Consider the following 25,818-nt stretch of genomic DNA (forward strand, 5'->3'; position numbering starts at 1 on the left):
GGTCCTTGTTAGGGAACTATCCATTTAACCAAGGCGACAACTTTCGGCGCATGCTGACAAATAACATCAATGAAATAAAGTGTTCATATAACGCTTTTTTTTGTTTTCACTATTGGTGCGTTAGTAACAGAATACTTCGTCCCTGGTGATTGTAATGAATCAAGTCCTTTACAATCTCTGTACGAGCATTACGGCGAAAGCAAGACGTGTAACTATATTTGGGCTTAAACAATTGTTTCAGCAGCTCAGCCATATTACTGGAATAAACCAGCAAGTTGCACGATGTCGAATTGATCTTGTTTATAGCCCTACCTCACGTGAAGTCCCAAGTTCCATTTAGGAGGAGTAGAACGAGAATGAAACTTTTTCGAACTTTCATTTTCATTGATGTGGCTCAATTCTTAGTCACACTACTGCGAAATACATACATACATACATACATACATACATACATACATACATACATACATACATACATACATACATACATACATACATACATACATACATACATACATACACACACACATACATACATACATACATACATACATACATACATACATACATACATACATACATACATACATACATACATACATACATACATACATACATACATACATACATACATACATACATACACGTACGTACGTACGTACGTACATACATACATACATACATACATACATACATACATACATACATACATACATACATACATACATACATACAGACATACACACATATAAAAACTTCCCGCTTATACCTTCCCACAATATTGATTTCACGGTGATTGATTAATTTATCGGTTCTCACCATTGCGAGTCGTTACAGGTTCGGAAACTTGAGCCAGTACACGGGCATACTGGCAGGTCAGGCCTAATCGCGAGCACGCTGCATGCCACTGCAAACACACCCGGCTCGGGCGTAATGCGCAGCGCTTTGCGTCCCCAACCAACTCCGGGGGTCATCCCTCCTCTGGCGAACGCACGCACGCCGAACACGTGTCCCTTTTCGAAAGATGCGCGCTCCTTCCTCGTTCCACGGGCGAGGCGAGTGAAACCGAGCAACTGCCGCAGAGGACGTGCGTCGTCCGTGCCGAGCTGTGCGCGTCCAATGATTGATTCCCGGCGGCCTGGGGCTGACCTCCCCTCCTACACGCCTGGGTCGATAGCAATTCAATTTGGCCAGCCGGCCGGTTGCGCAGACGACGGCCGAGGCAGCGACGGAAGCATCTTCAAGATGGCTACGCGCCGACGAGAGAAGGCAAATTTGCCAAGGTGGCGCTACAGTTAGGCCCAAGCGCCGCTTATACGCGACAGGAACACGTGCACCACTCTCTTGCAACACGCCCTTTCTCTTAACGTCTTCGTTGTCATCAGTGCCAGTTTGTTTTGAAATGTCAGCGTGGGCCCTGTAATAGCCGCGAAAGGGAGCAAGAAATTATATTGGATTCACTTTGTTGAGCTCCTGCCGGGTCGCAGCCACCGCGAGTAAAAGGGCTGATTTCAAACGATAGCTGCAAAGTTTGCTCAATCAATGTAGCCCCATTGCGAACAGTTCTAGCTTAAAGAAGAGCAGAAAGCGGGAGAAAAGGGAACCGTAAATGCTCTGCCTGAAGTGAAAGAGTCGTCCACTCCGACTAATAAGAAAATACGAGAGATGGCTGCGACATTTTCGCAATCCACAGTCAGCACTGCTGGCCGCCTACGCAATTCACCATGACAACCTTTCGAAAGCATTTGTATGTTTCAGTGTATCGCAGTGAAGTTGCGACATAAGAATATACGTCCTTATGTCGGCGTTAATGCCGAAGAAGACAGACGCGAGACATAAAAGCTCCGGGCTTTCTTTCGAGTGCTTTGTGATGGGCCAAATGTTGGTATGTGCCCTATACTGCAATAATTCCCCCTTGCAGCATCGTGCTTCGGCCCTGATAGCTTTAATGGCGAAAACTCCCAAATAAATTTTCACATCTGAATTTATTTTTTCCAAGATGTTCCAAACGTCCGGATAATCCGTTTTTTTTTTTTTTTGGAACCTCCACCAAAACGACACTTGTTCGTCGGCGGGACAGTTCCGTCGCAAATTGACTTCTCTCAAGCCCATTCATTTATCTAGCGGTCGCATCGCTCCGCAGCTATTTTCTCGTGTACCACGTTGCTTAACAGATCCCGGCATCCTTACTTGAACACCCAGCGTGTCGAGTACATTTCGCGCAGAATGCTACGTATTTTCTAACTGCATCAGGCAAGACATATTGCCGCAGCTCACAGTATCGAGTACTAACCCTGATGTAATATTGTCACGAAATATATAGCAATAGATGTCCGTGTAGGAAATGGAGCCGTATTTCAGATAGGTTAGAAATTCGGCTCATCTCTGTTATTTCGTAATGTAAGACGTCCAATAAGACAAGACACAACAACGCTATTATACCAGTGAACAGACGTTATATTTTTGATGAGGACATAGCTATGACTACAGCTTATATTACTACGTAAAGCTTTACTTGAGCATGTGATTAGGTCAAGACGTAGTTAAATTTAATCCACTGTTTGATTTTGTAGTTTGGTTGCACGCCATGGTATCCATGCATTCAAAGCCAACCTAAACAGAATCTGAAATAGCTTTTCTTCGGTACGGTAGAAGAACGAGCAGTATGCACTGGTCGAAGCCTTGTACCTGCACTGCCTGAGCTGTGTGAGCTCTCGCTGTGGTGCACTACTCCTTGAGGGCTTTATTAATTAAACCAGAACGCCCTCAGCATTTGGTGGAGGTGCGGAAATCGTAAAGAAGAAAGAACAGAGAAAATCTCGTGGTGGACTGTGTGGAGGTATTGTAAGCACATGGCACAAAAGGTAGAATGAGGTCCCGATAGGTGTGGTCAGCAGCGACGTACACGGCCAACATGCCGCCAAGAACGCGCTTAAAGTGCTCAGTCATCCCATTAGTCTGCGCGTGTTATGTAGTAGTGGTACAGTGAATTACGTGGCATTCATTGAGTAGCGGTTCCATAACGTCAGAGGGAAAAACATGGCGTCTGTCACTTCTCAGTTCTCTGGGAGCTCCATGGTGAAGTGTGATGTTACTCAGAAGGAGTCGGGCAACAACCCGCGGAGATGCGTAGGGCAGAGGCGACGTTTTCGCATAGCTGGGAAGCGAGGTAGGAGCGCGAATATCGGTGGGCTAATCGGTACATGCCGCGCCACTTTTAGTGCGAAAGCACTGCTTGGCTCATTGGGCGTTTTGCTGGTGTCCGGCGGTGGTGGCACATTTAATGGTAGGGACACTAAAATGCAATTATAGCATGGACGAGATCGATGCAGAGTGTATAAAATGGTTATAATGTAGGGAAAGTGGTTATGTAGACGTATCCAGGTATATTAAACTAAGATGTTTGAAAAGAAAATTCGGAATGGGTTTGCCCGTAGGCGGATTCGAGCCCAGGCCACCACGAGGAAGCTTTGCAGTGAGAGCCAGAGGCGTCATACTTATACTCCGCGCCAGCAGGTGTTATTTGCCCGAAGAAGGAGCGCCTAGTTCGCGCGGCGCGCCTAGCGGTTCGTGACGTTACGGGAAAGGGCTCGCCGCTTGTATGTAAAAGGACGCGCGCGTTGGCTTGTCTCCGTTGCATGTTGCAAAATGCATCCAGGAGCATCTACCTCGACGGCGCCTTCGTCTCGCCGATAACATCAGCTGGTGTGGAGTAGAGGTAACGCTTCTGGCTCACACTGAAAGTCTACCTCGGGATGGGCTGGGCTCGAATCCGCCTATATACGGTCAAACACATTCCGAATTTCCTTTTCAAACCTCTCAGTTTATTATACCTGGATATGTCTACATAACCACCTTCCATGCATCATGACCTTTTTCTATACTCTACATCGATTTTATACATACTATACTTATATTTTGGCGTTTCAACCTATAAATGTACCACCACTGCCGGACGCCGGCAAAACACCCATGAACCAAGTAGCGATTTCGCACTAAAGTGGCGGAGTTTATCGTTGTTTAAACACATTTACGTAATCAGAAAATGTTTTTCAACAATGCTTGTTTGGGTTTTTCTTTTTCTTTTGCACCGTAGAGCAACTTGCAAGCAAAATGAGAAACATATCTCAAATATGTGAAGTTGTAATTTAAATAATGTCTAAGCATGGTAAATATAAATATCAAATTTCGTGTTTTAGATTATATTTCAGTACAGAAACTTAATCTGTATTAAACAGCAACGAGTCTTTATGTCTAAGCTATAATAACCAACTTTCTTGTCAAACATGCTTGTATAATCTAAGCATCCTGACTGATATTTTGGTTAGTGCTTCTTAATATTGCACAAGGTAGCCTTATGATACGCGGTTAACTGCAACTCCAACGTGCTTCATGGAACAATTTGCGCATGAGTACCTAGGAAGTGGTCCGACGTCAGGATTTCTGCTAAATAGACATGGACATGTCTGTTGACTAATGTTTGCAATCGCAAAAATGTGCCCAGATGTTTATAGTAAGAAAGTTAATTGGTAAATCATTTTGATTACCAAATCGAGCATCGTCCTATACGATAGACATTGTTTGCCAGAAGATGTATCAACCTTTTAAAGCCACAAACAAGTATAAATTACGCACTGCAAAGTAACACAATAAATTAGACTCCAGATTCGCAGCGAGCCTTAATATTCATTGCTAAATGTAGTGTTCTTTCTTTTTTTTTTACAAACGCTTACAAAATTTTGAAAAAGGCGCTGCGAGAAGAGAGAGAGATAAAGCAAGGACAGGTGAGGTAGACGATCGTTCGGTTTGCTACCCTACACGGAAGGTAAGGGAAAGGGGAATAGAAATGGAAAAAGAGGGACAGAGTGAAGACTGCATGCACGCTGGAGAATGCGCGGGAGGACTACATTTACGTAATAACATTGGAAAGAAGAAACAACGAAAAATATACGCCTGAGAAAAGTGTTACTTTAATTATCCCAGTTAATTCTGCACAGAACGCTTTATTTATACTTACAAGACACCCGCTCTTCTTCTTTAAAAGAAATAGCACTATTTTTATCAATTTTTTAAATTTCTTTTTACAAGACTCAAATGAACTCCATCATGAAACGTCATTACCGCTTTGCGAATAGGTGAATCGTTACGTCTGCAGGAGCTTAACGGCTATGGAAAAACAAAGCCTGCAGAGCACTCCAACCAAAGCAACTGGTAAGCAGCCCCATGGCTGTTAACGTAACGAACATGTGCTAAATCGGCGTGTTCCAAAATCGCTAAAACGAACAGTAGCACGTATAGGCGTACCTCTGCAGTCGTTGCGCGTGAAATATGCAAAGTTCTATATACAAGCCTTCATCGAACGCATTTGACAACAAAATCGAAAGCAGAACTGTAAAAAACAGAAAGCACGCCCGATGAGACCCACACGAAGAAAAAGACAGCAAGCGCAAGTTAAACAACTATAAACGTCCACTAAAGGGAAGTCAGTAACGTTGCGGCCTTAAAGCTTTATACGCGACCGAAAGCCAAGCCCAAGACAACCCCGCAGGAGGCTCCGAAAAGCGTCCCATCCCATCGCAAGCATGACTGTGTAGGGCGTGCGTTCATCATTATTTCAAAGCGCCACTGCGCGCACTCAGCTCTTCACTGGCATCGCTGCTGGCAGCGCATTTACGCACCCGAGGCTACGCGCTCGCAAGTTTCATTATGCAAAAACAGAGACACGCAAAGCTGCAGATCGCGCCTGTATGCAGCAAAAGCTAATTGAGGATGCACACCTACGTCGGATTACGGAGACTGAAGGCGCCACTGAAGGTATGAGCCTCAGAAAAGAAAAGGCACTGTTGTTAAGGAAGATTAGTCTCCTGCATCGCGCAGCCAGGCCAATTTTGTCTCGAGCGACTGTGAACATTGTCATCTCGAAACGCGGCATAATTCTGACAATGACATTCACTTGAATGCTGCTTTTTATGTGCCGGTAGCAGGGACACGTCGCAAGGCACCTCTGACGTGGGATGACGCATGCCCGAGGTCACATGCGTACTGTATGCAAAATGTGAAGTAATGGATGTCACCACATGGCTGCACAGAGCGGTAACATGATAATAGAATTGTGTGAAACGGGCATCAGTTATTTGTGATTCGTATAGGGACAAGACAATGTGGACACCAGTCGACAGTTTATCTTTCGTAAATCAAGGTCTTCAAGAATGCACCGCGTAAATATAAACATCAAATAGGAAATTCTGCGGAAATACCTACCCGCTTATATCGAAACGAATGGCAATCTTATGCTGGCAGACGGGAGCCACGTAACGTTATCGAGAAATTATTTAACATGCAGACCGGGGTTACACCTTTCGGCCAGTGTTGCGTTACGCATATAATTAGGTCAGAATCTATCACTGAAAACGCTACATCGCATTTACAAACAAACACATAAGCGAATATGCCAAGCGTAAGCTTTATTCTGCAGGCTACAACAGAGCGGACAGAAAATAAAACAAGTAGACTATAATGCGCCAGGCTGTGCTCAGCAGATGTATAAGAAACAGGAATGGTTGAGGAACCATTAAACACACTTTCGTACTTTCCTGCTTCCCAGTTTCGTGTCAACAGACGTGGACAGGTCTGGGCCACAAAGCACACAACTGCCTCACTAAAGATAAACGGCATCAGACACACGCGTGCTCTGGAGCGCGAGAAATGAGGACGTTCACAGACGAGTCCGTCAATCGAGAAACGTGCCATATTATTGCGTGTGAGCGACCGGGCACAGTGGTCATTTAAAGTGTTACGCCGTCCTAATGGATCGTTCATGCCTGAATTATAGTGACTCGCCGCGGTGGCTTAGTGGCTATGGTGTTGCGCAGCATGAGGTCACGGGATCAAATCCCGGCCGTGGTGCCCGCATTTCTATGGAGGCGAAATGCGAAAACGCCCTTGTCCCATGCATTGAAGAAAGATCCCCTGGTGGTCAAAATTATTCAGGAGTACTGCACATTGAAACGTAAAACATAATTCGATTCAACTATGGTGAATATAGAGACTGAAGACTCAGTTGCGTACGGCATAGAGGTGTTGCAGATCATCTTTGTTTACCTGATGCCTGATGAAATTTGTTTATACTGTGTGTCTTTACATTTACATGTGTACATGATAGGTCTTCTGCTATTGTGCTGATACATAATACTATCCAGAAATCGAATTATTTTCTATGCGTACGCAGATGGCCAAAGAAAGCACATAAACACTATAAGTTCGTGTCACTGTTGACAACTGTAAAAGAGTGCTTATGCATCAACAAAATAAAGTATCATAAGAAACTCGACAGATTCAAATATCTGCAGCTTCGGCAGCACTGTAATAGCCTCAGTGCCATGATCCATGACACAGAGAAAGCAGAGAAGCACTCATGAGAGGATGTAAAAAGTACGCCTAAAGGCATGCAGCTTTTGCACCGTTATTGCAATTCCATCTGAAAAATAGGTATTCTTTTTTTTGCCAAACAGCATGTCACACCAAACAAAATTAAGGAATTATTTATGCGCGAATTGTTCTCACAGTGCACTCCGACTTCTGTATCTTTTATTATGGCTCTGAGTTTAATGTGCAAGTACCGTATCTTCGAAGAGTTGAAGACCTACATTTCGAATAAATTGGACGTGTATACAATGTCAGACCTGCGGACTTTCAAAAATTAAATTCTAGGGTTTTACGTGCCAAAATTACGATCTGGTTATGAGGCACGCCGTAGTGGTGGACTCCGGATTAATTTTGACCACCTGGGGTTCTTTAACGTGCACCTAAATCTAAGTATACGGGTGATTTTGTATTTCGCCCCTATCGAAATGCGGCCGCCGTGGCCGGCATTCAATCCCGCCACCTTGTGCTTAGCAGCGGAATACGAAAGCCACTAAGCAACCACGACGGGTACTTGCACATTTTGAAAAGTGCTTGCATTCCGACAACAACGAGTGGCAAGTCCTCAGTTAGCTGCTTCTAAACTTGGTCACACGGTGTCACGAGTGTGATTCCATTACCATTCGGTATTTTCTTTCTTCTCTTCCTCTGCTATCAATATTATTTTTCGCAGCCAACTACTAACGCAACGCTGTCTCTTCCGAAGGCCATCGTTGCTCCTTATAGACTCCGCTGCGCCTCGCCATCCCGCCTTCTTGGACACGTCAAACCTGCTGCCCTGCCTCCACACGCCACATATACCACGCCCGTTACGGGTCTGCACACGCGTGGCATGATAACTACCAGTGGCGCGTGTGCTAAATCACTTTTTGATGACGCTACGGGCTCCACCGCACAGGTACACACGCACACACAAGCACACACGTATAAAAAGGCTTGCGCTTGGTTCGAAAGCAATGCGACAGTTGCGATTCTCACACCTGGCGGCCACAGATGCCAAAGGGGCGAAGCGAAAGAAACACACGACCAGACGTTTCGGTCAAAATAGCAAAGAGGCCAGCACGGGGAGGCGCTCCATGCTAATGAGGTTTGTGCATCCGACCACGCTGGCGCGATGGCGCGGCGCCAAAGAGAGCGCAAGAGCCAAGTGGCGAACACCGTCTAATTAATTAGCGGTAATTAATTACGTCGGGGGAGCACTGCTTGGACAGGTCGGCTCCGGAGAGTGCGCACGCGAAGATACAACTTCCAGGCGCCCCTTAGTGCGAGGAGAGATATGAAGAGACAGAAAGGAAAGAACAAAAGCGACAAGACGCGTAGACACCTTCGCAATGCGAATGAGCGTCGAAGACTCCATCGTGACTTTAATAAAAAGAAAATAAAAATAATGGGGAAACGGTAGAGCAAATTACAGTTGCGAGGTGAGAATAGGGAGCTTTCCTGACGTGAAGTGTTCTTATCTTCATCGTTGCGGTGCATATTAGCTTCCATACTTAGAAGCGTACTGCTATGCGAGGTGCTGGCCCACGTTTTCCTTTTCCCGAAAGACGCACTGGACGAGGGTTACGCTCTATTACGAAATATAGCTAGTGACAACTGAACGCTCAGGTCATATGAAATTAACGCAGGACCTATAGCGAATGGAAAGAGCTCTTTGTTTGATACGAACTGTTTTTTCATGGTATTGAAATTTATTTTATTTCGCATAAATCATAACGTCTTACGATACCAGCCTTTATTGATTGGCGTAATGCTGTTTCAGTAAAAAACTCGTGGGGAATGTCCAGAAAGAACCAAATAAACTGTTCCTCACGAGATAACTCGAGTTTATCTCTTCATTCTTGTTTGAAAGTCAGGAAACCTAGTTGAAGGCGATACCCGGAAGCAACGATATAAATATTCAATAGCTTAGGCTTCTTAATTTATCCAAGTGCTCACTTTATGTGGTTCAATAGTATAGAAGAAGGTGAAGCTGGCTAGTCATAGAATATCTGATCCTTGTTTTTTGTGTCAAGCTGCGCAGTTTTAATCTTCACACCTTGATTCCTAGCAAATTAAATAGATATCGGTTATTCAACTTTCAGCGTGTGTGCACATACGCAGCGATATAACAATTTTGCAACACTCATAAACACATACCTGCCAAAACCAAGGCAAATTACGACTGACAAGTTGGTAAATATATTTAGCCTCACAGGGTCAAATATTCTCTTATGTGGGGGCTTTAACGCAGATAACGTAATGTATGTTGGGACATCAAAGCCCACACCTTTGGCTTGAACTCAAGCTCCCTCGCATATTGGATGCAAGCAAGTCCTTTGGTATGCCGCACATATTTCTGCACATTTCTGCACTCTGCACATATCTCAAGCTAGCAGATAGTCCGCAATGTACTCCTGGTAGAGGATAACTTTTATTGGAATGCCCGCGACACGACGCAGAAGGACAACATTAAGAACATGATTAAATGACATTGGATTACACGTCATTAAGCCTCAACAAGACCCTATATGCCCTATATTCACTGCAAAAGCGACCGCTAATGGCGCTCCAGAGATTGCCCGAAGTGACCGATATCCTCAGCAGGTATTGAATGTTGCGTTTTTCGTCTATTGTAAGCTCACTGTACTCATTTTATCTGGTATGATTTAGTTCCTTTATTTGTTTGATTTCATTTGGCTTTCTCTGAACTTTTCCATTGTTTTCTTCTTTTGTGACCTGATTTTAGTGAAGTTATTTAACTGTACTATATGTTTTCCTGATATTTTCTTGTGGGACACTTTTGGCGAGCTGTCTACAGCGTATTACGTGAAGAATTTACGACGGTGCGTTTTGCTTATTTATGTAACTTGACTTTAAGATCAACTGCAGTATAACAGTTATAACTGCAGCTTCAAAATACAACTTGGCTGTTGGCCTTCTTGGTCTTTGAAGCATGTACGCTTGCAAAATAAATGCAATAATAAATTGAAATAGTTCCATGAGCCTTCATAATTTCCCACACATGTAAATGAACTAGACGGGAACACGAGGACCCCACACGTTTGGAGGCAACGACAGCAAACGTTTTGCAATTTCGCCGCATCGCGATATCAGAAAACGATAGCTGTTTCTCGAGCGCTATGAAAACATGTAATGTTTTAAGTTCTGCTTTGAAATGAATCGCGAAACTTTCTAGACAGTATAGGCACCCTTTGCAAGATCAAAATAGTGATCCTGATATTGTCAATAAATTGGCACATCAAGCAATAATGAATTTAGCGCCGAAACACGATCACACGGAGGGGCCGACATGAAGTCAGGACGAGCGCTACGTACGTGCCATGAATTGGTGAACCCCAGCTCACTTGTGCAACTTGAAAACTAGAAACCATGTGAATACAGACATATCTGTAAGCTTGGTCGATTAAAAGAGCTGAAGAACATTTCGGAACGAACAGCCAGCAGGAAAATAGAGGAGCGGCTTATATAGCGAGCAATTCGACACTGCGGACCCTTAAGCAATGCCACTTTAGATCTGTTTTCCATTCTCAAAGCTCGTACATTCTTCCACGACAGCATTTTCACGGCATTGCTGAAACATTCTTCTACAGAGTTGTTTGTGCGACATGCTCAAGCCTTCGTGAATCGACTAGAACCTTATGCGGGCATACTTCTCGGAAGGACTGCCGATCTAACAAAAAAAAATCTCTGCGCGCCACTCATGCTTACCGCAATAAAATCTTATAAATTAGCAGAAAGCGCAGCATGACTTCCAGAAAATGCTTAAAATGTTGTATTTCTTTCCAAGAGTTGCCGCGCGAGTCATGCCGCACTTTCCAAGCGTATGTTTCGAATAGAAATTATCTCTTTAGGCACATGTGAGAATTAGTAAAGTCCAGATAGTGCTCGAAACATAGCTATATATGAACGCGGCTGACTGCTACTCAGCTACGCACCTAAGCATAGCAGTGAATGTAATCGGTGGCTTCACAGTGCAAACCTTCAACGTTCAGGTCGTTATTCCCCTCGAATAAGGACACAAATTAACGGTCGCTAGGGCTACATGTACCTGATGATGAAATTTGCGTGACAGCTGCAAGTCCTTGGGCCTCTCCCCGTAATATCTTCAGGGCCATCGCCTTCTGTTGGCAAGTGAAGCAACGATAACCCCCACGGGGCATTTCATCGAGCCACGTACGTGGGGCTCGATGAAATGCGTGCTCTTCTGGCGTTCGATGAGTGAACCCGAAAGGAGCACGCATCTTGCTGCACTTTACTGTCTGCATTGTCCTAATCGAATTGTTACGACGCCCCATTCTCTAATGGAAAATACGGCGGAAGTTTTCCAATGAATTTTTAGATAATGATTGGATGCGTTCTTTGAGGCGTGCCCACCGTCAATCGCACGAGGTAAGCCTGGGCAGAGGCGATTCTGAGGCACAATGGCAAAGCGTAAAATAAAACAGAGAGCACATTATCGTTGGGAAACTGATTTATATTTCGCCAGATATGAGACTGCTCACTAGCACAGGAACTTATAAACAAAGCTGGAACATCCAGAAAAGTAACATACTTGACTCATGTAATGAAATTCATGGAACAAATCTCAAGGCTTTATAGATATTTTCTTGAGTAAGTCCTTGCGGCGAATAAGTGACCGCTAGTTACACCGCTGCAAGAGTAGCGCGCAAAGCCCTGGAGAGTACTCATTCATTTTTGTTTGTTTCGACTGAGTGGACAAAATACAATGGCTTTAGTATGTTGACATATAAATAAATGTTTCTAGGACAGCGCTGGCGTATGCTTTCCAATTCGTCTCGATTATTGTAAGTGCAAGGTATTTTTCTTCTTGATTTACGTGAACGTTAAAGAGCCCCACGTGATCAAAATTATTCCGCATATGGCATTTCTCGTAGCCTCAGTGTTGCTTTGACATTGTAAACCTCACGAATCAATCAATCTTTCTCCATGCTGTCTTCATGAACTTCCAGTGTTCCTTGCCAAGTCCATGTGCAGAATACCACTGAACGCTGTTCTGTTGTCTAGTGAACGTGGGTACAGTACTGCTTCCTATTGTGCATATACGTTATGGCAAGGACTGCAGTGGCGGCATGAGCGTGTATATAAATATATATATATATATATATATATATATATATATATATATATATATATATATATATATATATATATATATATATATATATATTGATAGAAACGAAAGAAAGGTGGCTAACTGAGGGGCCCGATTTTTTGTTACGCACACCGTAAGAAGCCAACACCACGTTTACCGCTTCTTTATTTCATTCAGAAAGCACAAGTAATTTCCCATTTGTTGCCCCTTATATATATATATATATATATATATATATAGTTCTAATTGCGAAGTTGGCAAAAACAAAATGGCTAAGACATAAGAATTGTTTTTATAGTCGATTATATGCATTCAAGTCATTAAAAACATTGAGCGCTGTGTTAGGAAGAGGAATTCAAGAAAAGAAAGCGAAATAAAAGTGTTCCTTAAATTTACGCACGGAAACTTGGTGGCCCGGCGTCATTTTCGTTAAATTTCAGACATGCATACATTATTGGACAACTATCCATGTGAAGACAGCAAGTAAATTCTTGCGCTTACATTGACAAATTTTGCGGATCTCTCGAGGCTAAAGATTGCAGCAGCTGTGCGCAGCACAGTACACTTTCGCCTAACAATACTTCATTACTGATTAGCTTGGGCAGTACTCGGCAAAAGGTCTGCCTTTGCAAGGACAAATTAAGGAATCGTTACAGCCGCAGCCAGAGTGTAGAAAGGGGAATAGCGGTGTGCTCGCTCGTGCTTTTGGCACAGTAGGAGCTCAAGCTCTGGCTCCAGCGGACAAAGTCCTCCAACAGAGGCCCACCATTAGAAACCAACTTCTACAGCAACAAATTCTATCTGCGAGAGCGATCCCAGAAGACAAAAGACGCTGCGTGGAAATGCAGCAGCCGGCACAGGGATATGCGCCGTCCCCGCTAGGAGCGCTGCGGCACAAATGACGCAGGCTAGAAATCTGGCCCCACGACGCTCTCTCGTTCCCAGGGAGGAGTCGTAATCTTTCACCCGGAAAGACGGACTAGTCGAGCCTTTTTGCTCTTCTCCTGTCGCTTTTTCTTGTCATTTTATTTTGCTGCAGCATCTTCTGCGGCCCATACCGAACAATGCACAGTTGTACCAGGGGTTGAAACAAGATCCGAAGGGATCACACTGACCGGCGACGGCTGATGATAAAGTGGGTCGACGCCACTTCTTCGTCGGTCAGGTTAGGCAGCATCGGTTTCCTTCGTGATGGAATGTGCCGTTCTTGCTAACGCGTGAAACGTGTGACTTTCTGATTTTTAAGTTTTAACACGGGAGACATACTAGGAAGTAATTCCACTATGTTTGAATTTCTCTCATTAATGAAATGGGACGCATGAATATACACAGAAAATTGTCTTCAGACAATGTCTGTTGCCTTTATGTTTCCTGCTGAGCATAACACTTGATAGCTTATTGCATTTCCTGAGTGCCATGCAATCTTTGCGTTTGCGTACGTGTGCCAAAATGACGTTTCTGCTTTAGCGATATCAATGATAACCCACCCAAATTGTCGTGATGATTTGCAGTCCTTTCTGTCAAGGCTGAGCTAATCAGACTCATGATGAGTAGCGGCTGTTGGCGTTCCTGACTTACTTTCTCTTGTGCCCTATACCATAGTGAACGAGTCTCCTTAATACGCGTTATTGATCTACATTGCAATACTGCTACTAAATAATTATAAGTAATGACGACAGTGGCTGAGACAAAGTGCTGGGTGATTCAGCACGTCTGTCTTGAGCTTGTCTTGTTAGTTAAATCATAAGAACATGTGATAAGGTGCTACCACTTGGCAGGCAGTGAGTGATTTACATACACACAGGCATTTGTTTTATTGCACATACTAAGGACACACAGTGGCGACCACCAATGTACTAGCCTGGCAGTCGAATATCCCTGGCATATGACCACGAATCTCGTACCTATCGATGACCTCCAAATACACTTTGCTCAATATTCACACTCTATCTTTCCCACTAAATTAGAAACCTTAACGGATTTAACGTATTCCCAACAAACCTCGTATTGAAGTTTAGCTGTGCATTCCTTTATGTAATTTTTCCATTCCTGTGACCTTCACAAGGTGTATTTTTTTTTTGTAAAAAGAGTGGTCGGCGCTAATTAAAGGCACTACAATCTCCTAAACATAATATAGAGGACCTGAGCTTTAAATCGGCACGCCATCTTTTCCTTCCTATTTATTAATTTCATTTTTCAGTCTTTGTCTTTAGACAGATTTGCCTTTTCCGTTAAGTACTGCTTTACTTGTCTCTACATTGCTTCTGTGCTATTTATCGCTGTAATGGGCTACACACAAGAAAATTCTACAATATTCGCAAACATGCGTCGGCCAAGCCCAAAGCAACAGTGTAGCGCGGCAAACGTGATATGCGGCGAGAAATGTCGATAAAGGCACGTATAAACAATGGCCAGTTGCGCAAGGGCTGAGCTAGACGCTCCGAGCTACTAAATATCCTCGCCCGCAGCCCCATCTATCAAGTGAACGGAAGTGGTCGCGCTGGAGAACAGCTCGAAGCGGGCCAAGATTCTGTTGCGTGGTCGCGAAGTGCACGAAAAAAAAAGAGAGAAAGAAAAGAAAAGCGATGCGTAGAGAGTCAAGTAAAGCGCAACCCGACACGGGCATAATGAGGTGCATTGCCCACTCAGCTAAGCAAGAGACAGGAAGTGGAAGCACGCCTGATATACACGCGCGTAAACAAAAAAAAAAAGAAAACGAAAGAAAACAGCCTGTTACGCGGGAAAGGCGTGATGGGCCCCGTAAAAGAAAGCTACGGAAGCTACGAGACGCAGTTAAGGTAGATCGAAATGGCAGGTGGCTAGGTACACTGAAGAAACAAATAGCGTAACTATTTCCTTAGTTTTATGCGTCTCCCCTTTTATTGGGGATTTCCCTTCAGAGAATTTCACTCTTGCTGATTAAATCAGGCAGCGTGGACAGTTATTGTGCGAAGTGTACCCAGAAAACGTAGGGGAGACGATAAAGTTAAAGCGGCTGCTGCGACCAGGAGAAACAGACAAAGTGAAAAGAAAAATAAACCAGCGAAAGTATAAAAATACTACTTGTGAGAAGCCAGAAACGTTATCTTCTTTAGATTATGCCTTGTGGATAATGGCCTTGATAAGTCATGTTGTTCTACTTCCTGTGGTCGTTCATGATGAGCCTCTCTGACAAGCTTGCAGGGAAGTTAAGAAGTATTGTTAAATGGGAGAGTTAAATTGGTGCACCATGGAAGACATGAATGAAGATGTAGGACACGCAGAAGAATAATATGGGGGTGAAAACAATGTGAGTTGCACGAATGTACAGAGGCAGTATAGGCTGATAATTGCTGTATGCTATATCTTTAGATGTAACACGTGCCCTCTTAATGCTCAAGCATATTTTATCAGAGCATGTACATCACTGCTGTGAAGCTCAATACAGGAGGTTTGTTTAGATAATTCAAATTTTTTTAGAAGCCGTCGGACTTGGTGGTAAGATGTATATGTGGGTGTGCAACTACTTACAGAGCAGACCATTCTACGTGCACACAGGAAATGACCCGACATCCGAGTATTACGGTAGCCGAGGAGTCCCTCAAGGCGGAGTGCTTAGCCCGACTCTTTTCAATCTCACCCTCAGTGGATTAGTTTACAACCTCCCAAGCACGGTACGACTTTCCATCTATGCGGACGACATATGCATTTGGGTATCAGGTGTGACACGACTTCAGCTTCGCGCTCGGCTTCAGAAGGCAGCCACAATGACATCTTGCTACCTTCGTGAACAAGGACTTGAAATTTCATGCGGAAAGTGCGCAATGATAGCATTCACGAGGAAGCCAATGTCTGGTTACGGCGTATCCATTAACGGACAACTTATACCATACAGCAGAAGTCACAGGTTCTTGGGAGTCGTAATTGACAGAGACCTGTCTTGGACTCCGCATGTCAATTACGTGGAAAAGCGGCTGACTGCTATTTCTCACCTGTTCAGGTTCTTTGCAGGAACAAGTTGGGGAGTATCTATACCCGCTATGTTACAGCTGTACATGGTGTTGTTCGTTGGATTCCTGCGATACAGCCTACCTGCAATATCTAACACCAGCAAGACTAACCTGCGTACTATTCAGAGTATTCAAGTCCAAGCCCTTAAGATATGTCTTGGCTTACCACGCAGTGAATCAACGGCTGAAACCATTGCCCTTGCGCAGGATTACCCAATCACGACGCACATTACCGTTGAGACAATGCGTATGCATCTCAGGCATTATGCTAGGACCTCTTTTCGCCACTTGGCGAGCCTCACTGCTGCAAGGCCCTGCTCGACATTTAGCGGTATTGTCAGTGCACATCGTGCGTTCATTTACTACAGGGTACGCACCTGCGGCCAAGCCAGCGTTTCCTCCGTGGTGTTTGAGCCGTCCGCAAGTACATACAGTGATTCCAGGACTACAGAAGAAGACAGATCTACCGGCCCCTGCTCTAAAACAGCTGAGCTCACTTCTTTTGCATGAAAAGTACAGCAACCACGTGCACATCTATACCGATGGATCGACTACGTCGTGCAGTTCTGGTGGCGCCGTGGTTATACCACCGCGAGGATTGACACTGCGCTTCAAGACATCGCATGTCACGACCTCAACGGCAGCAGAACTAACGGCCCTGCGTCGAGCACTGGAATTCATTGATTCTGAAAGATCTAGAAAATGGGCTGTGTTCTGCGATTCAAAACTGGCATTACAGTGCACGCAGTCAGTTCTCCGACACGGATGTCATGACAAATTGGCATACCAAGTCGTGAAACTTTACCATGACGTCCAACAAAAAGGTCATGAGGTCGTTTTTCAATGGGTACCTGGCCACTGCGGAATCAGTGGCAATGATTCCGCCGATAACGCTGCTCGCACAGCACATCCAGAAGAGCACAGCGTTCCAATTCCGCTTTCGAGGACAGACGCTGCAAGGCAGCTTCGATACCTGGCACGCAGTCTCACAGTGACCGAGTGGAGCTCGCCAAACTTACGACTTACACGACTACACCGACTAAACCACTCCCTGCAACTCCGACCTCCACTCGGACTTCCTCGACGTGAATCTGCGCTTCTCTGTCGCTTTTGGTTAGGAATTGCCTTCACATAGGCATACTCTACATTAATTGGAATGACTGACAGTGCAGCATGCGAGGTGTGTGGTGCCGAAGAAAACATCGACCACCTGCTGTGCCACTGTGCACGATTTGCCCCAGAGAGACAAGAACTTGCCAAAGCTTTCCAAAAATTGGACAATCGACCGATTTCTGTGCAGGTGCTGCTGGAACACTGCCCCCATCGCCCGTCGGCCCATAAAGCGGTGAACGCGCTTTTGTGCTTCTTAAGGACGACGGGTTTGTGTGACCATCTGTGACTATCAATGCAATTTCTGTAAGACCACACGCGTCAGCGAACTCACCGCAATTTCCTTCTTCCCTTCCCTCCTCACTCGCCCTGTGATCTCTGTTTCCCCTTTTCCCATTACCCCGGTCTAGGGTAGCCAAACGGCCGTTATTCTGGTTAACCTCCCTGCCTTCTGCTTTTCTCCTTCCTCCTCCTCCCAATTTTTTTTTTTAATGAACAGGCTATATGAGAAGCGAACGTGGCGCTTTTGCAGATGAGTTCTTAGGCCAGGCATACATACCATGCCGCTATAACACGAGCTTCAGAAGGCTACTTGACAAAAAAAAAAAAACAGCCTTGGAAATTGGCCTACACGAACATCAATGCGAGCCACTGCTGCGTTGTATAAAAGACACGGGACTGTGCGGCAAGTTGTGACTGTGCACTGTGTGACGCAGAATGTAGTACTGGGACGTTGACACTGAGTAACACTATGCAACGCCTTCGCAGACTGCGACTGCGCTCACAGAAACGGTTCTGTATTCTGTGCGTGTGTGTGTACGTACGTGTGTGGTGGGCGTCACATCCCTTTCCCCTTACCCGGTACAGGGTAGCCAACCCGAGATATTCTCTCTTTCGTTTGCCTTTATCTCTCTTTCCGCTTAGTGGCAATGGTGTTGGACTGCAAATTACGAGGTCGCGGGTAGAATCCCGGCCACGACGGCCTCATTTAGATGGGGGTGAAATGCAAAAATACCCGTGGTACTTAGATTTAGGTGCACGTTAAAGAAGCCCAGGTGGCCAAAATTTCCATAGTCCTCCACTGCGGCGTGCCTCATAATCAGAAATTGGTTTTGGCACGTAAAACCCCACAATTTAATTTTTTTTATATAATCGGATCGTAGTTTTGGCAGGTAAAACCATATAACTACATAATATCTCTTTCCTGCCTTGCAAAAAAAAATATCACCGCCCTAGACTCCTACATAAGCTAATGCTTTTGCCATTCAAAGGCCACATGCTGCTCTGCTGCAAGCTCTCGCGTGTAGTAAATGTGTGTCCCGCTATTTGGCAATACCCCCGCGTACCTACAGTACAACGCTCGCAGCTTGTTACCCTGTAAGCCCACCCCTAAACGTCCGCATAATACCGCGACCGGAAGCCGCATCGCGCGCACCTCCCTACGCTTACTTTTTTTTTTTTTTTTTAGTCCTGAAGAGAGCGTAACAAGCCTCTCTGCGCGCCCGTTCCAGGGCCAAAGAAAGGTTTTTTCACAAAAGCGCGAGCCCTCCAGCCACCATTAGGCCGTCACACAAAGCGTCGGGAGGCGTACACGCAGCAAGGCAACAACGCCCGCGCGACAGTCCTTCGATCACAACAATGGAGCTTCGACGGCCGACGCCGCTGTAGAGCCGCAGTGGCGTAGCAAAGCCCAAACTCCTCGAGCTGACTGCGCGATTGTTCCCGAACACGCCGCTAGTCTTCCTCGCTTGCTTGGTTGATGCAAGTTACGCTCTATTTTACTTTAACCTCCGCACTTTGTAGCGGGTCCCTGTCCTTGCTTCTATTCCATTCGTCTCCGTGCTATGGCGCAAGAAGCGAGCGCTGAAGGAGAAGAATACCGTCTGCACGAGCAGCACAGTCCGCGGAGGTTTCTGTACCCTCTCTCCTGGTGTTCCTTGCCTTCATCCTATTTTCTTTCTTCTGCTTCTTTCCATTTTTCTCGTTTTTTTTTCCTTTTTCTTCTTCTTTTTCTTTTTCATCTTTCTGACGAGTGCTCAACTGCGGTTTCACTGCGGTTTCACTGCGTCTCACATGTTTTTCGGGCCGAATCGAGCAGCCCTGGTGGGGCTTCGAGTGCGGCCTGAATAATAATGCCTTGAGGATGCAGGAGCACGCGCCGCTCTCTATGCTGGCGGAAGAGGTGCCGCCGCGCGCGCTCTTGCAAAAGAGAGAACTAGCTTCAGCGCCCGAAACAGGGCTCCGGAAAAGGTACGCGCGCGTGCTCAAAGAATTCGGTGCGACGGGAGGAACAACGCGAAATAGACATAAGAGCGCGAGCACTGTTAAGCTACGACACGCGAAGAACGACGCCGCAGTGCGACATTTCAAACTAAGGCTTTGACGAGAAAAAAAGAAAGCAAGTAAAGAAACTTAGAGTCTGTATTATACAGGAATGCTACTCGGTTTCGCTTAGTAGCTGCACGTGTCTGAAAGTAGCGAGAAATTTTGAGGCAGCCGACAGCGCGTCTAATGACGGTGACACCTTCTCTGTCGGTGCTCCTGTATACGACGGCGGTATCGAGGATGGAAACGAAATGGTTAGTCATGCACAAAAAATCAGAGAGCACAAAAAGGCAAACAAACTATACAATAAAGGCGAGCGATGTCATGGCGTAAAAATTTCAAGAAAGATGAAATGAAGTTATATCCAACTTAGCAACAAAGCTGGATTCCGGATGAGTTTGCTGCGGAATAAAGCAAGTACTGAAGATGCCTGGCATATGTTAGGATAAAGCCAAATCCGCCAAATATATTGTTCGTTCGCTGACGCACTCGCACGGACATACGTAACAGGGATGTTCACGATGCAGGAACTGCACAAACGAACTAATACAGTGATAAGAAAACGGCTTAAATGAGTACTTAAGCGCCAGTGTCGTGCTCTTTTCCTTCGTCCTTGTCTGGTTTGCGCTGTTAATTTCCGAAACATGAAACGAGTGCTTGTTGTGGCCTCATCTGAGCAGCTGTCTCAGACGACTGGCAACAGTTGGTTGGTGCTCTGGTTAGCGTGTCCAAGCACCAGTCTCCCTTTATTTTTCTTTGCTGCTCTAGTATTGATATTCGTACGCACCCTCGTCACAATCACCTTTGTGTTACCTTGATTGTGCGCGGATTTCGACCAGTTCAAAACGATAACAACAGCACTTCTTCTAGGGGTCTGACTCGGCGTGCAACAAGCTACCAGGATTTACCCCAGCCGTAAAATAGGCTCGCCATTGATTATTACGCTCGTTGAAAAACGTGCAGGTGGGTGTCACATATAGCTGCGCTTTCTGCACTTTTCAAAACAACTCGCAGTGCGCGGAAACGCGGGATGCAGTAAAAGGACACGCACTTGTGCATGCGTCCCCTTGCTGTTCCCGCATGCTTTTGCGCCGTACTAGTGGTTTCAAAAAATGCCGTGCCAACCTGCCCAAGGCGCAGCTCTCCTTTCGCAATTAATTTCACAATCAAGCATTATCCTCTTACTCGTTTCAATTTCTTTTTATTCGTGTGGGGAAGAAGTTTATAATTTTATGCAGGGTTTCCTTCTTTCACACAAGCCCGTGAATCATTAGAGATTCATTAATTGCCTGTAGCATTATCTGGACGCATGGATGGCATCCGCCTCCTTTAGTTTATCATCAGTTATCCTTCACTTCCTTGAGACACAAAAAAAATACACTTATTTTTCTGTATTTATTTTCAATTCATAATAGCTTGATTTCTCGCTTTGCTATGAAAAGGAACAAAACAAGTACTATCCGCCCGGACTCATTACAAGAGATCATCCGTTTCAATTCTGAGATGGAATTAAATGAAAACAAGCATGCACACAATAAATGCGGGAAGGATAACATTACAGTAACAAACATGCCCACCTCAGCTCGTTCACTGATGCCCAAAGCATTTATCTTTCTGTGCCAGGACAAACTTTGATTAAGCGCTGTGCTATGGAAAACACTGCTGAGCCTTTTTTTCGGGTTATGGTATTGCCACTTCGATTAAAAAAAACCATTCTGCGTATACGGAGTGTACAAAATCAAACGCTGAATGAAAGAAAGTAAAACATTAAAGGTGCTGTGACAGCCAGAAGTAGAAAAAGACAAGTCAATTCAATGCATCAACATATGCAAATTGCTGTCTCGTCAGAAGTTGCTACATCGAAGTTCTCACCATTATTTAAACGAAGCAAAGTACGCACAAGTCTGCTGAAAGAATTTTCTTTGATCGTCGGTGGCTTTGATTTTGATTTTTGAGCAAGCTCATTCCGATTTACGTGAAATAAATAACACGTCGCATTGTTTAAGTTCTTATTTTGATATTAAGAATAACCTTTAAAAAACTGTAATGCTGTGCCAATTCCTCCTATAATTTGAAGAAAAAGTAGTGAAAAACAACTTGCAATCAAGTCAGCTATGTGCCTGTCGCCTCCCGCACAGAAACTAAGGAAGTAAGTAATCAATATCAATCTTTATGATCACGAAGAGAGAGTAAAATCGTGATTTTTTCGTTTAGATATGATGGCACTCGCCATACGAAATTTCAAAGTGGTGTCGCCAAATTTGGTGATTGTGGCAGTGATATCTGTCCAAAAATACAGGTAGCGAATGAATGAAGCTCCGTACATAGCATTCCGGACGTAATGATAAATAATTGCGCATTTTGTGAATTGGCAAAGCGTCACATTCGCTCAGATAGGTTTATTGGGGGGAAAATGCACACATTTATCTAAAGAGCGAGAGTGATTCTTGTCAGATTGACTGTGTCAGCTTGTTTTAAAAGGCGCAGCCAGCTCGTGAGTCCCTTGTTTTTCTTCCCGTTTCCTATGATGCGTACACTCATTTGTAGGAAACATATGCAACAAGTCTATCCGGTGCCACTCGCGATAGATAGATAGATAGATAGATAGATAGATAGATAGATAGATAGATAGATAGATAGATAGATAGATAGATAGATAGATAGATAGATAGATAGATAGATAGATAGATAGATAGATAGATAGATAGATAGATAGATAGATAGATAGATAGATAGATAGATAGATAGATAGATAGATAGATAGATAGATAGATAGATAGATAGATAGATAGATAGATAGATAGATAGATAGATAGATAAAGTCAGCTTTACCCTATCAGATTGATTTATCAGATATACGCAAATCGGCTTTTGTTATGGGGCCTGTAACCAACTCTTTCATACTTTATTGTAAACAAACATTCTCGCTCAGTTTCATCACCACAGCTTCCTGTTGAACGCCAGTAGATAATATTAAAATAGCAGAATTGTAAACGACAAAGAACTGGAACTCCTACGAAACAATGCCGGAACTCTGCATGGAGCAAAGCGTGGTATTGTTAATGGTGATCGCTGCTTGTTGTAACCTCACGATCAACCACTGCTTCTTTCGGGAGCTTTCAAGTATATACATTGTTCAGTACTTACAGCTTCTACAAATAACGATTCCTAATTTTTCTCTCCTCGTTTTTCTTTCCGCTTCTCAGCGTTCCAAGTGGGGCAATGACGGAGCCTTGCTAGCGGTCTGCACTTGCCTGCGCTCTCTGATTGCACGCTAATAATCATTAGCCAGGACTTTAGTGATTGCTTTATGGAACATACGTGAAACTCTTAGAATGAAGCAACACAGGCACTAGAACATTTCACTGAAAGAGCTCACTCCCCGATTAGCTTACCTACGTGGGCGCGAAAAACAGCATCGCTTTCTTTCATGTCACATTGTCAGTCCCGGCTATATTGCAATACGACAAATTTTGCGTGACTTTCTGTCAATAAACGGCACAAAACTTGGGCTGCAAGTGTTTGCTTCCAGCATACGTCAGGTTTGTGTGGCAGGTTATCCGCGTTGGCGGTAGTGCGATGCATGGTTTATATATGTTGCAATAACTTCTCTTGAGTGCATTGAAGCGATAACGTGCCAGGCGACAGGTGAACGCCGCTTTGCCTGTCGCGTACGCTATTGTGAAATTGGAGCTAGTATGTACAGAAACTCGCATTATCACTACTCACTTCACATGGCGATGACACTGAGGTTTCGCAAGAGTTCGTCGGAGAATCGGAGGCTTCACCTGATGGCATGATGAGACACGAACAGCTCACGTGTTCGCCTTGAGAGAGACAGTTACGGTGCGTCTTTAGTTTTCTACAGTGCATTAATCATAAAACGTGGTCTCTGTTTCTTTCTTTATGCACATTTGTGTTTAAGTGCACCGAACACATGGGAGTGTATTCGGTACACAGGTGAGTAGCACGGTATCGTTTGGCCATGTGCACTTACCGTTCTGTCTCCCAGGTGGCGAACTTTGCAAGGCAGGAATACTGCTTTGCCGGCGCTCGTGGTGACATTCCTCGAGGTGCTGTTGTCGAAGTAGGGTGATGGCTCGGACGGGTCGGGAGCCCTCACGGACCTTCCGCCCCCGGAGCGCAGCCGGTGTGAGTAATGCTTCGACCGGCTGTGCATCTCGGCCAATCCTGAAAAGCCGCAAGTAGAAGAAGAAAAGACAGACGCGTGTCATTGTTATGTGCACAAACGTAATGCAATATGAGCTTCGGCATCACTCAACTGTACATGCTTGGTGCAGCTCTGTGAGATAGGCTCACTGACTCAGCGCGCAAACGTGCGCTTATTACGAAGTGTTTTTTACGCACATTGAACTGTCAATGCTCAGCGGTCGGCACATGCCGCCCGTACGAACAATTTACTCGAACAAGATCAAAGCGCCGATGTCACCCTCCGCAGTGCCACACAGAAGGGGCCAGCAAAGGGTGCCAGCGTTCATGATCATACCTGAAGTAAGTGTGAGGAACAATATATGTAGCCTGAACAACCATGAAAAAAGAAGGCTCTGGAGATTGTAGAATCGAATGGAAAGGGTATGCTTCCACAAATATAAAATACGGCATTATAGAAGTGTCGGTTCCTGAAAGCCATACGCGCACGAACGTACATCACTGAGAAGCTTTCCGAGCCAACACTGCGACCCGTCTGATACTGAAAGACTATCAGAACACGGGTTCAATCCCTGGCCGTGGCGGCTGCGTTTGGTTGGGGCAGAACGAAGTAAAGGTCACGCATACACTACAGCGCAATGTAAGTAAACCTACGCAATCAAAATTATTACGAACAACTCCACTACGACGTGTCTGATATAGACAGTGTTACTTCGTATGTATGTATTCATAAGGCTCTGTCATCAGAGAGTGTGAGCACAGCTGAACGTAAGAATTGCGAATACTGCCCCTTTATTTCCGGAAAGAAGATTTCGTCCGAGAGTACTAACGTACGTTTCGAAGTCGCAGAAATTGTGGAAGCCTTTTCTAGGCAGCTCGATCGGAAACAACAGCAAAGCAAACAGAGCGCTGCTCTTCGTGTTTCCGCCAAAAACTTGAGGGGCAGCATTTTGCGCTCTCTTCCGGCAACTATGGATGAAATGAGACCCGCGGGGCTTCGGTACTTTTCACACTCCCTCCTGTAGAGGGCCGTGAGTAAAACAGATAATACTTTGGAAAAGACAAAATCTATAGTTTCATCGCGTCTCCCAATGTAGAAGGCAAGGCGCACTCATGAGGCAAACTCAAGCCCGGAGAACAAGCAAAATGAACAAGCAAGCGCATGAAAACGACATACAAGTGTCAGCGTGAGACGCCTGCTCCTATTAGTTTTCATTGAGCGCAAAGTGCAGCCGTGAAGCTTCTGTTTTTATCTCTGCTCACATTTCTGCTTTTTTTGTAGATTTTCGTACCGGATTCAGGGATCTCAACTTACAACATTCGGTTTCCCCTTTCCATACGTATCGCAGCCACAGCCCTTTCCTGTTTGTTGTTTGTCGCAGGAGAAGAAGCCGGAGCCGAGGAAGAAAAGGCCTAGAGTAAGGCCCATCAGAGAAAAACATGTCCTGGCGGCTTTCGTTTGACACGCACGCCTTGGCTCGCACAGTGCGGTTGTCACCTTCTTGCAATTGATTGCTCTTCTTGCGTCGTACGAAGCTGAGCGCTTTATTTTCCTTTATCGCTAATCGCTTTGTCCTCTCGCAAGGCTGTCCTTTTCACAGAAGGTCACGCTGTAAAGAACGTGTATACGACTGACGGAGGGGCAGAAAAAAGTAGCGTGAAGGCAGCTGCACATGCCATATATAT

The 25,818-nt window shown here is 44.9% G+C and overlaps 1 protein-coding gene across 3 annotated transcripts in view; it reads right to left on the reverse strand.

Annotated features, from left to right (window-relative positions):
- The window catches only part of LOC142571623 (igLON family member 5-like), a 423,151-nt gene that overhangs the window by 66,321 nt on the left and 331,012 nt on the right, over positions 1 to 25,818 (reverse strand). For all 3 annotated transcript variants that reach the window (XM_075680131.1, XM_075680133.1, XM_075680132.1), the window contains exon 2: positions 23,960 to 24,153. In XM_075680131.1, coding sequence (XP_075536246.1) covers positions 23,960 to 24,153 — 194 coding nt within the window. The remainder of the gene's footprint in view (positions 1 to 23,959; positions 24,154 to 25,818) is intronic.

The sequence above is a fragment of the Dermacentor variabilis genome, chromosome 2, assembly GCF_050947875.1.
Source record: "Dermacentor variabilis isolate Ectoservices chromosome 2, ASM5094787v1, whole genome shotgun sequence".
NCBI lineage: Eukaryota > Metazoa > Arthropoda > Arachnida > Ixodida > Ixodidae > Dermacentor > Dermacentor variabilis.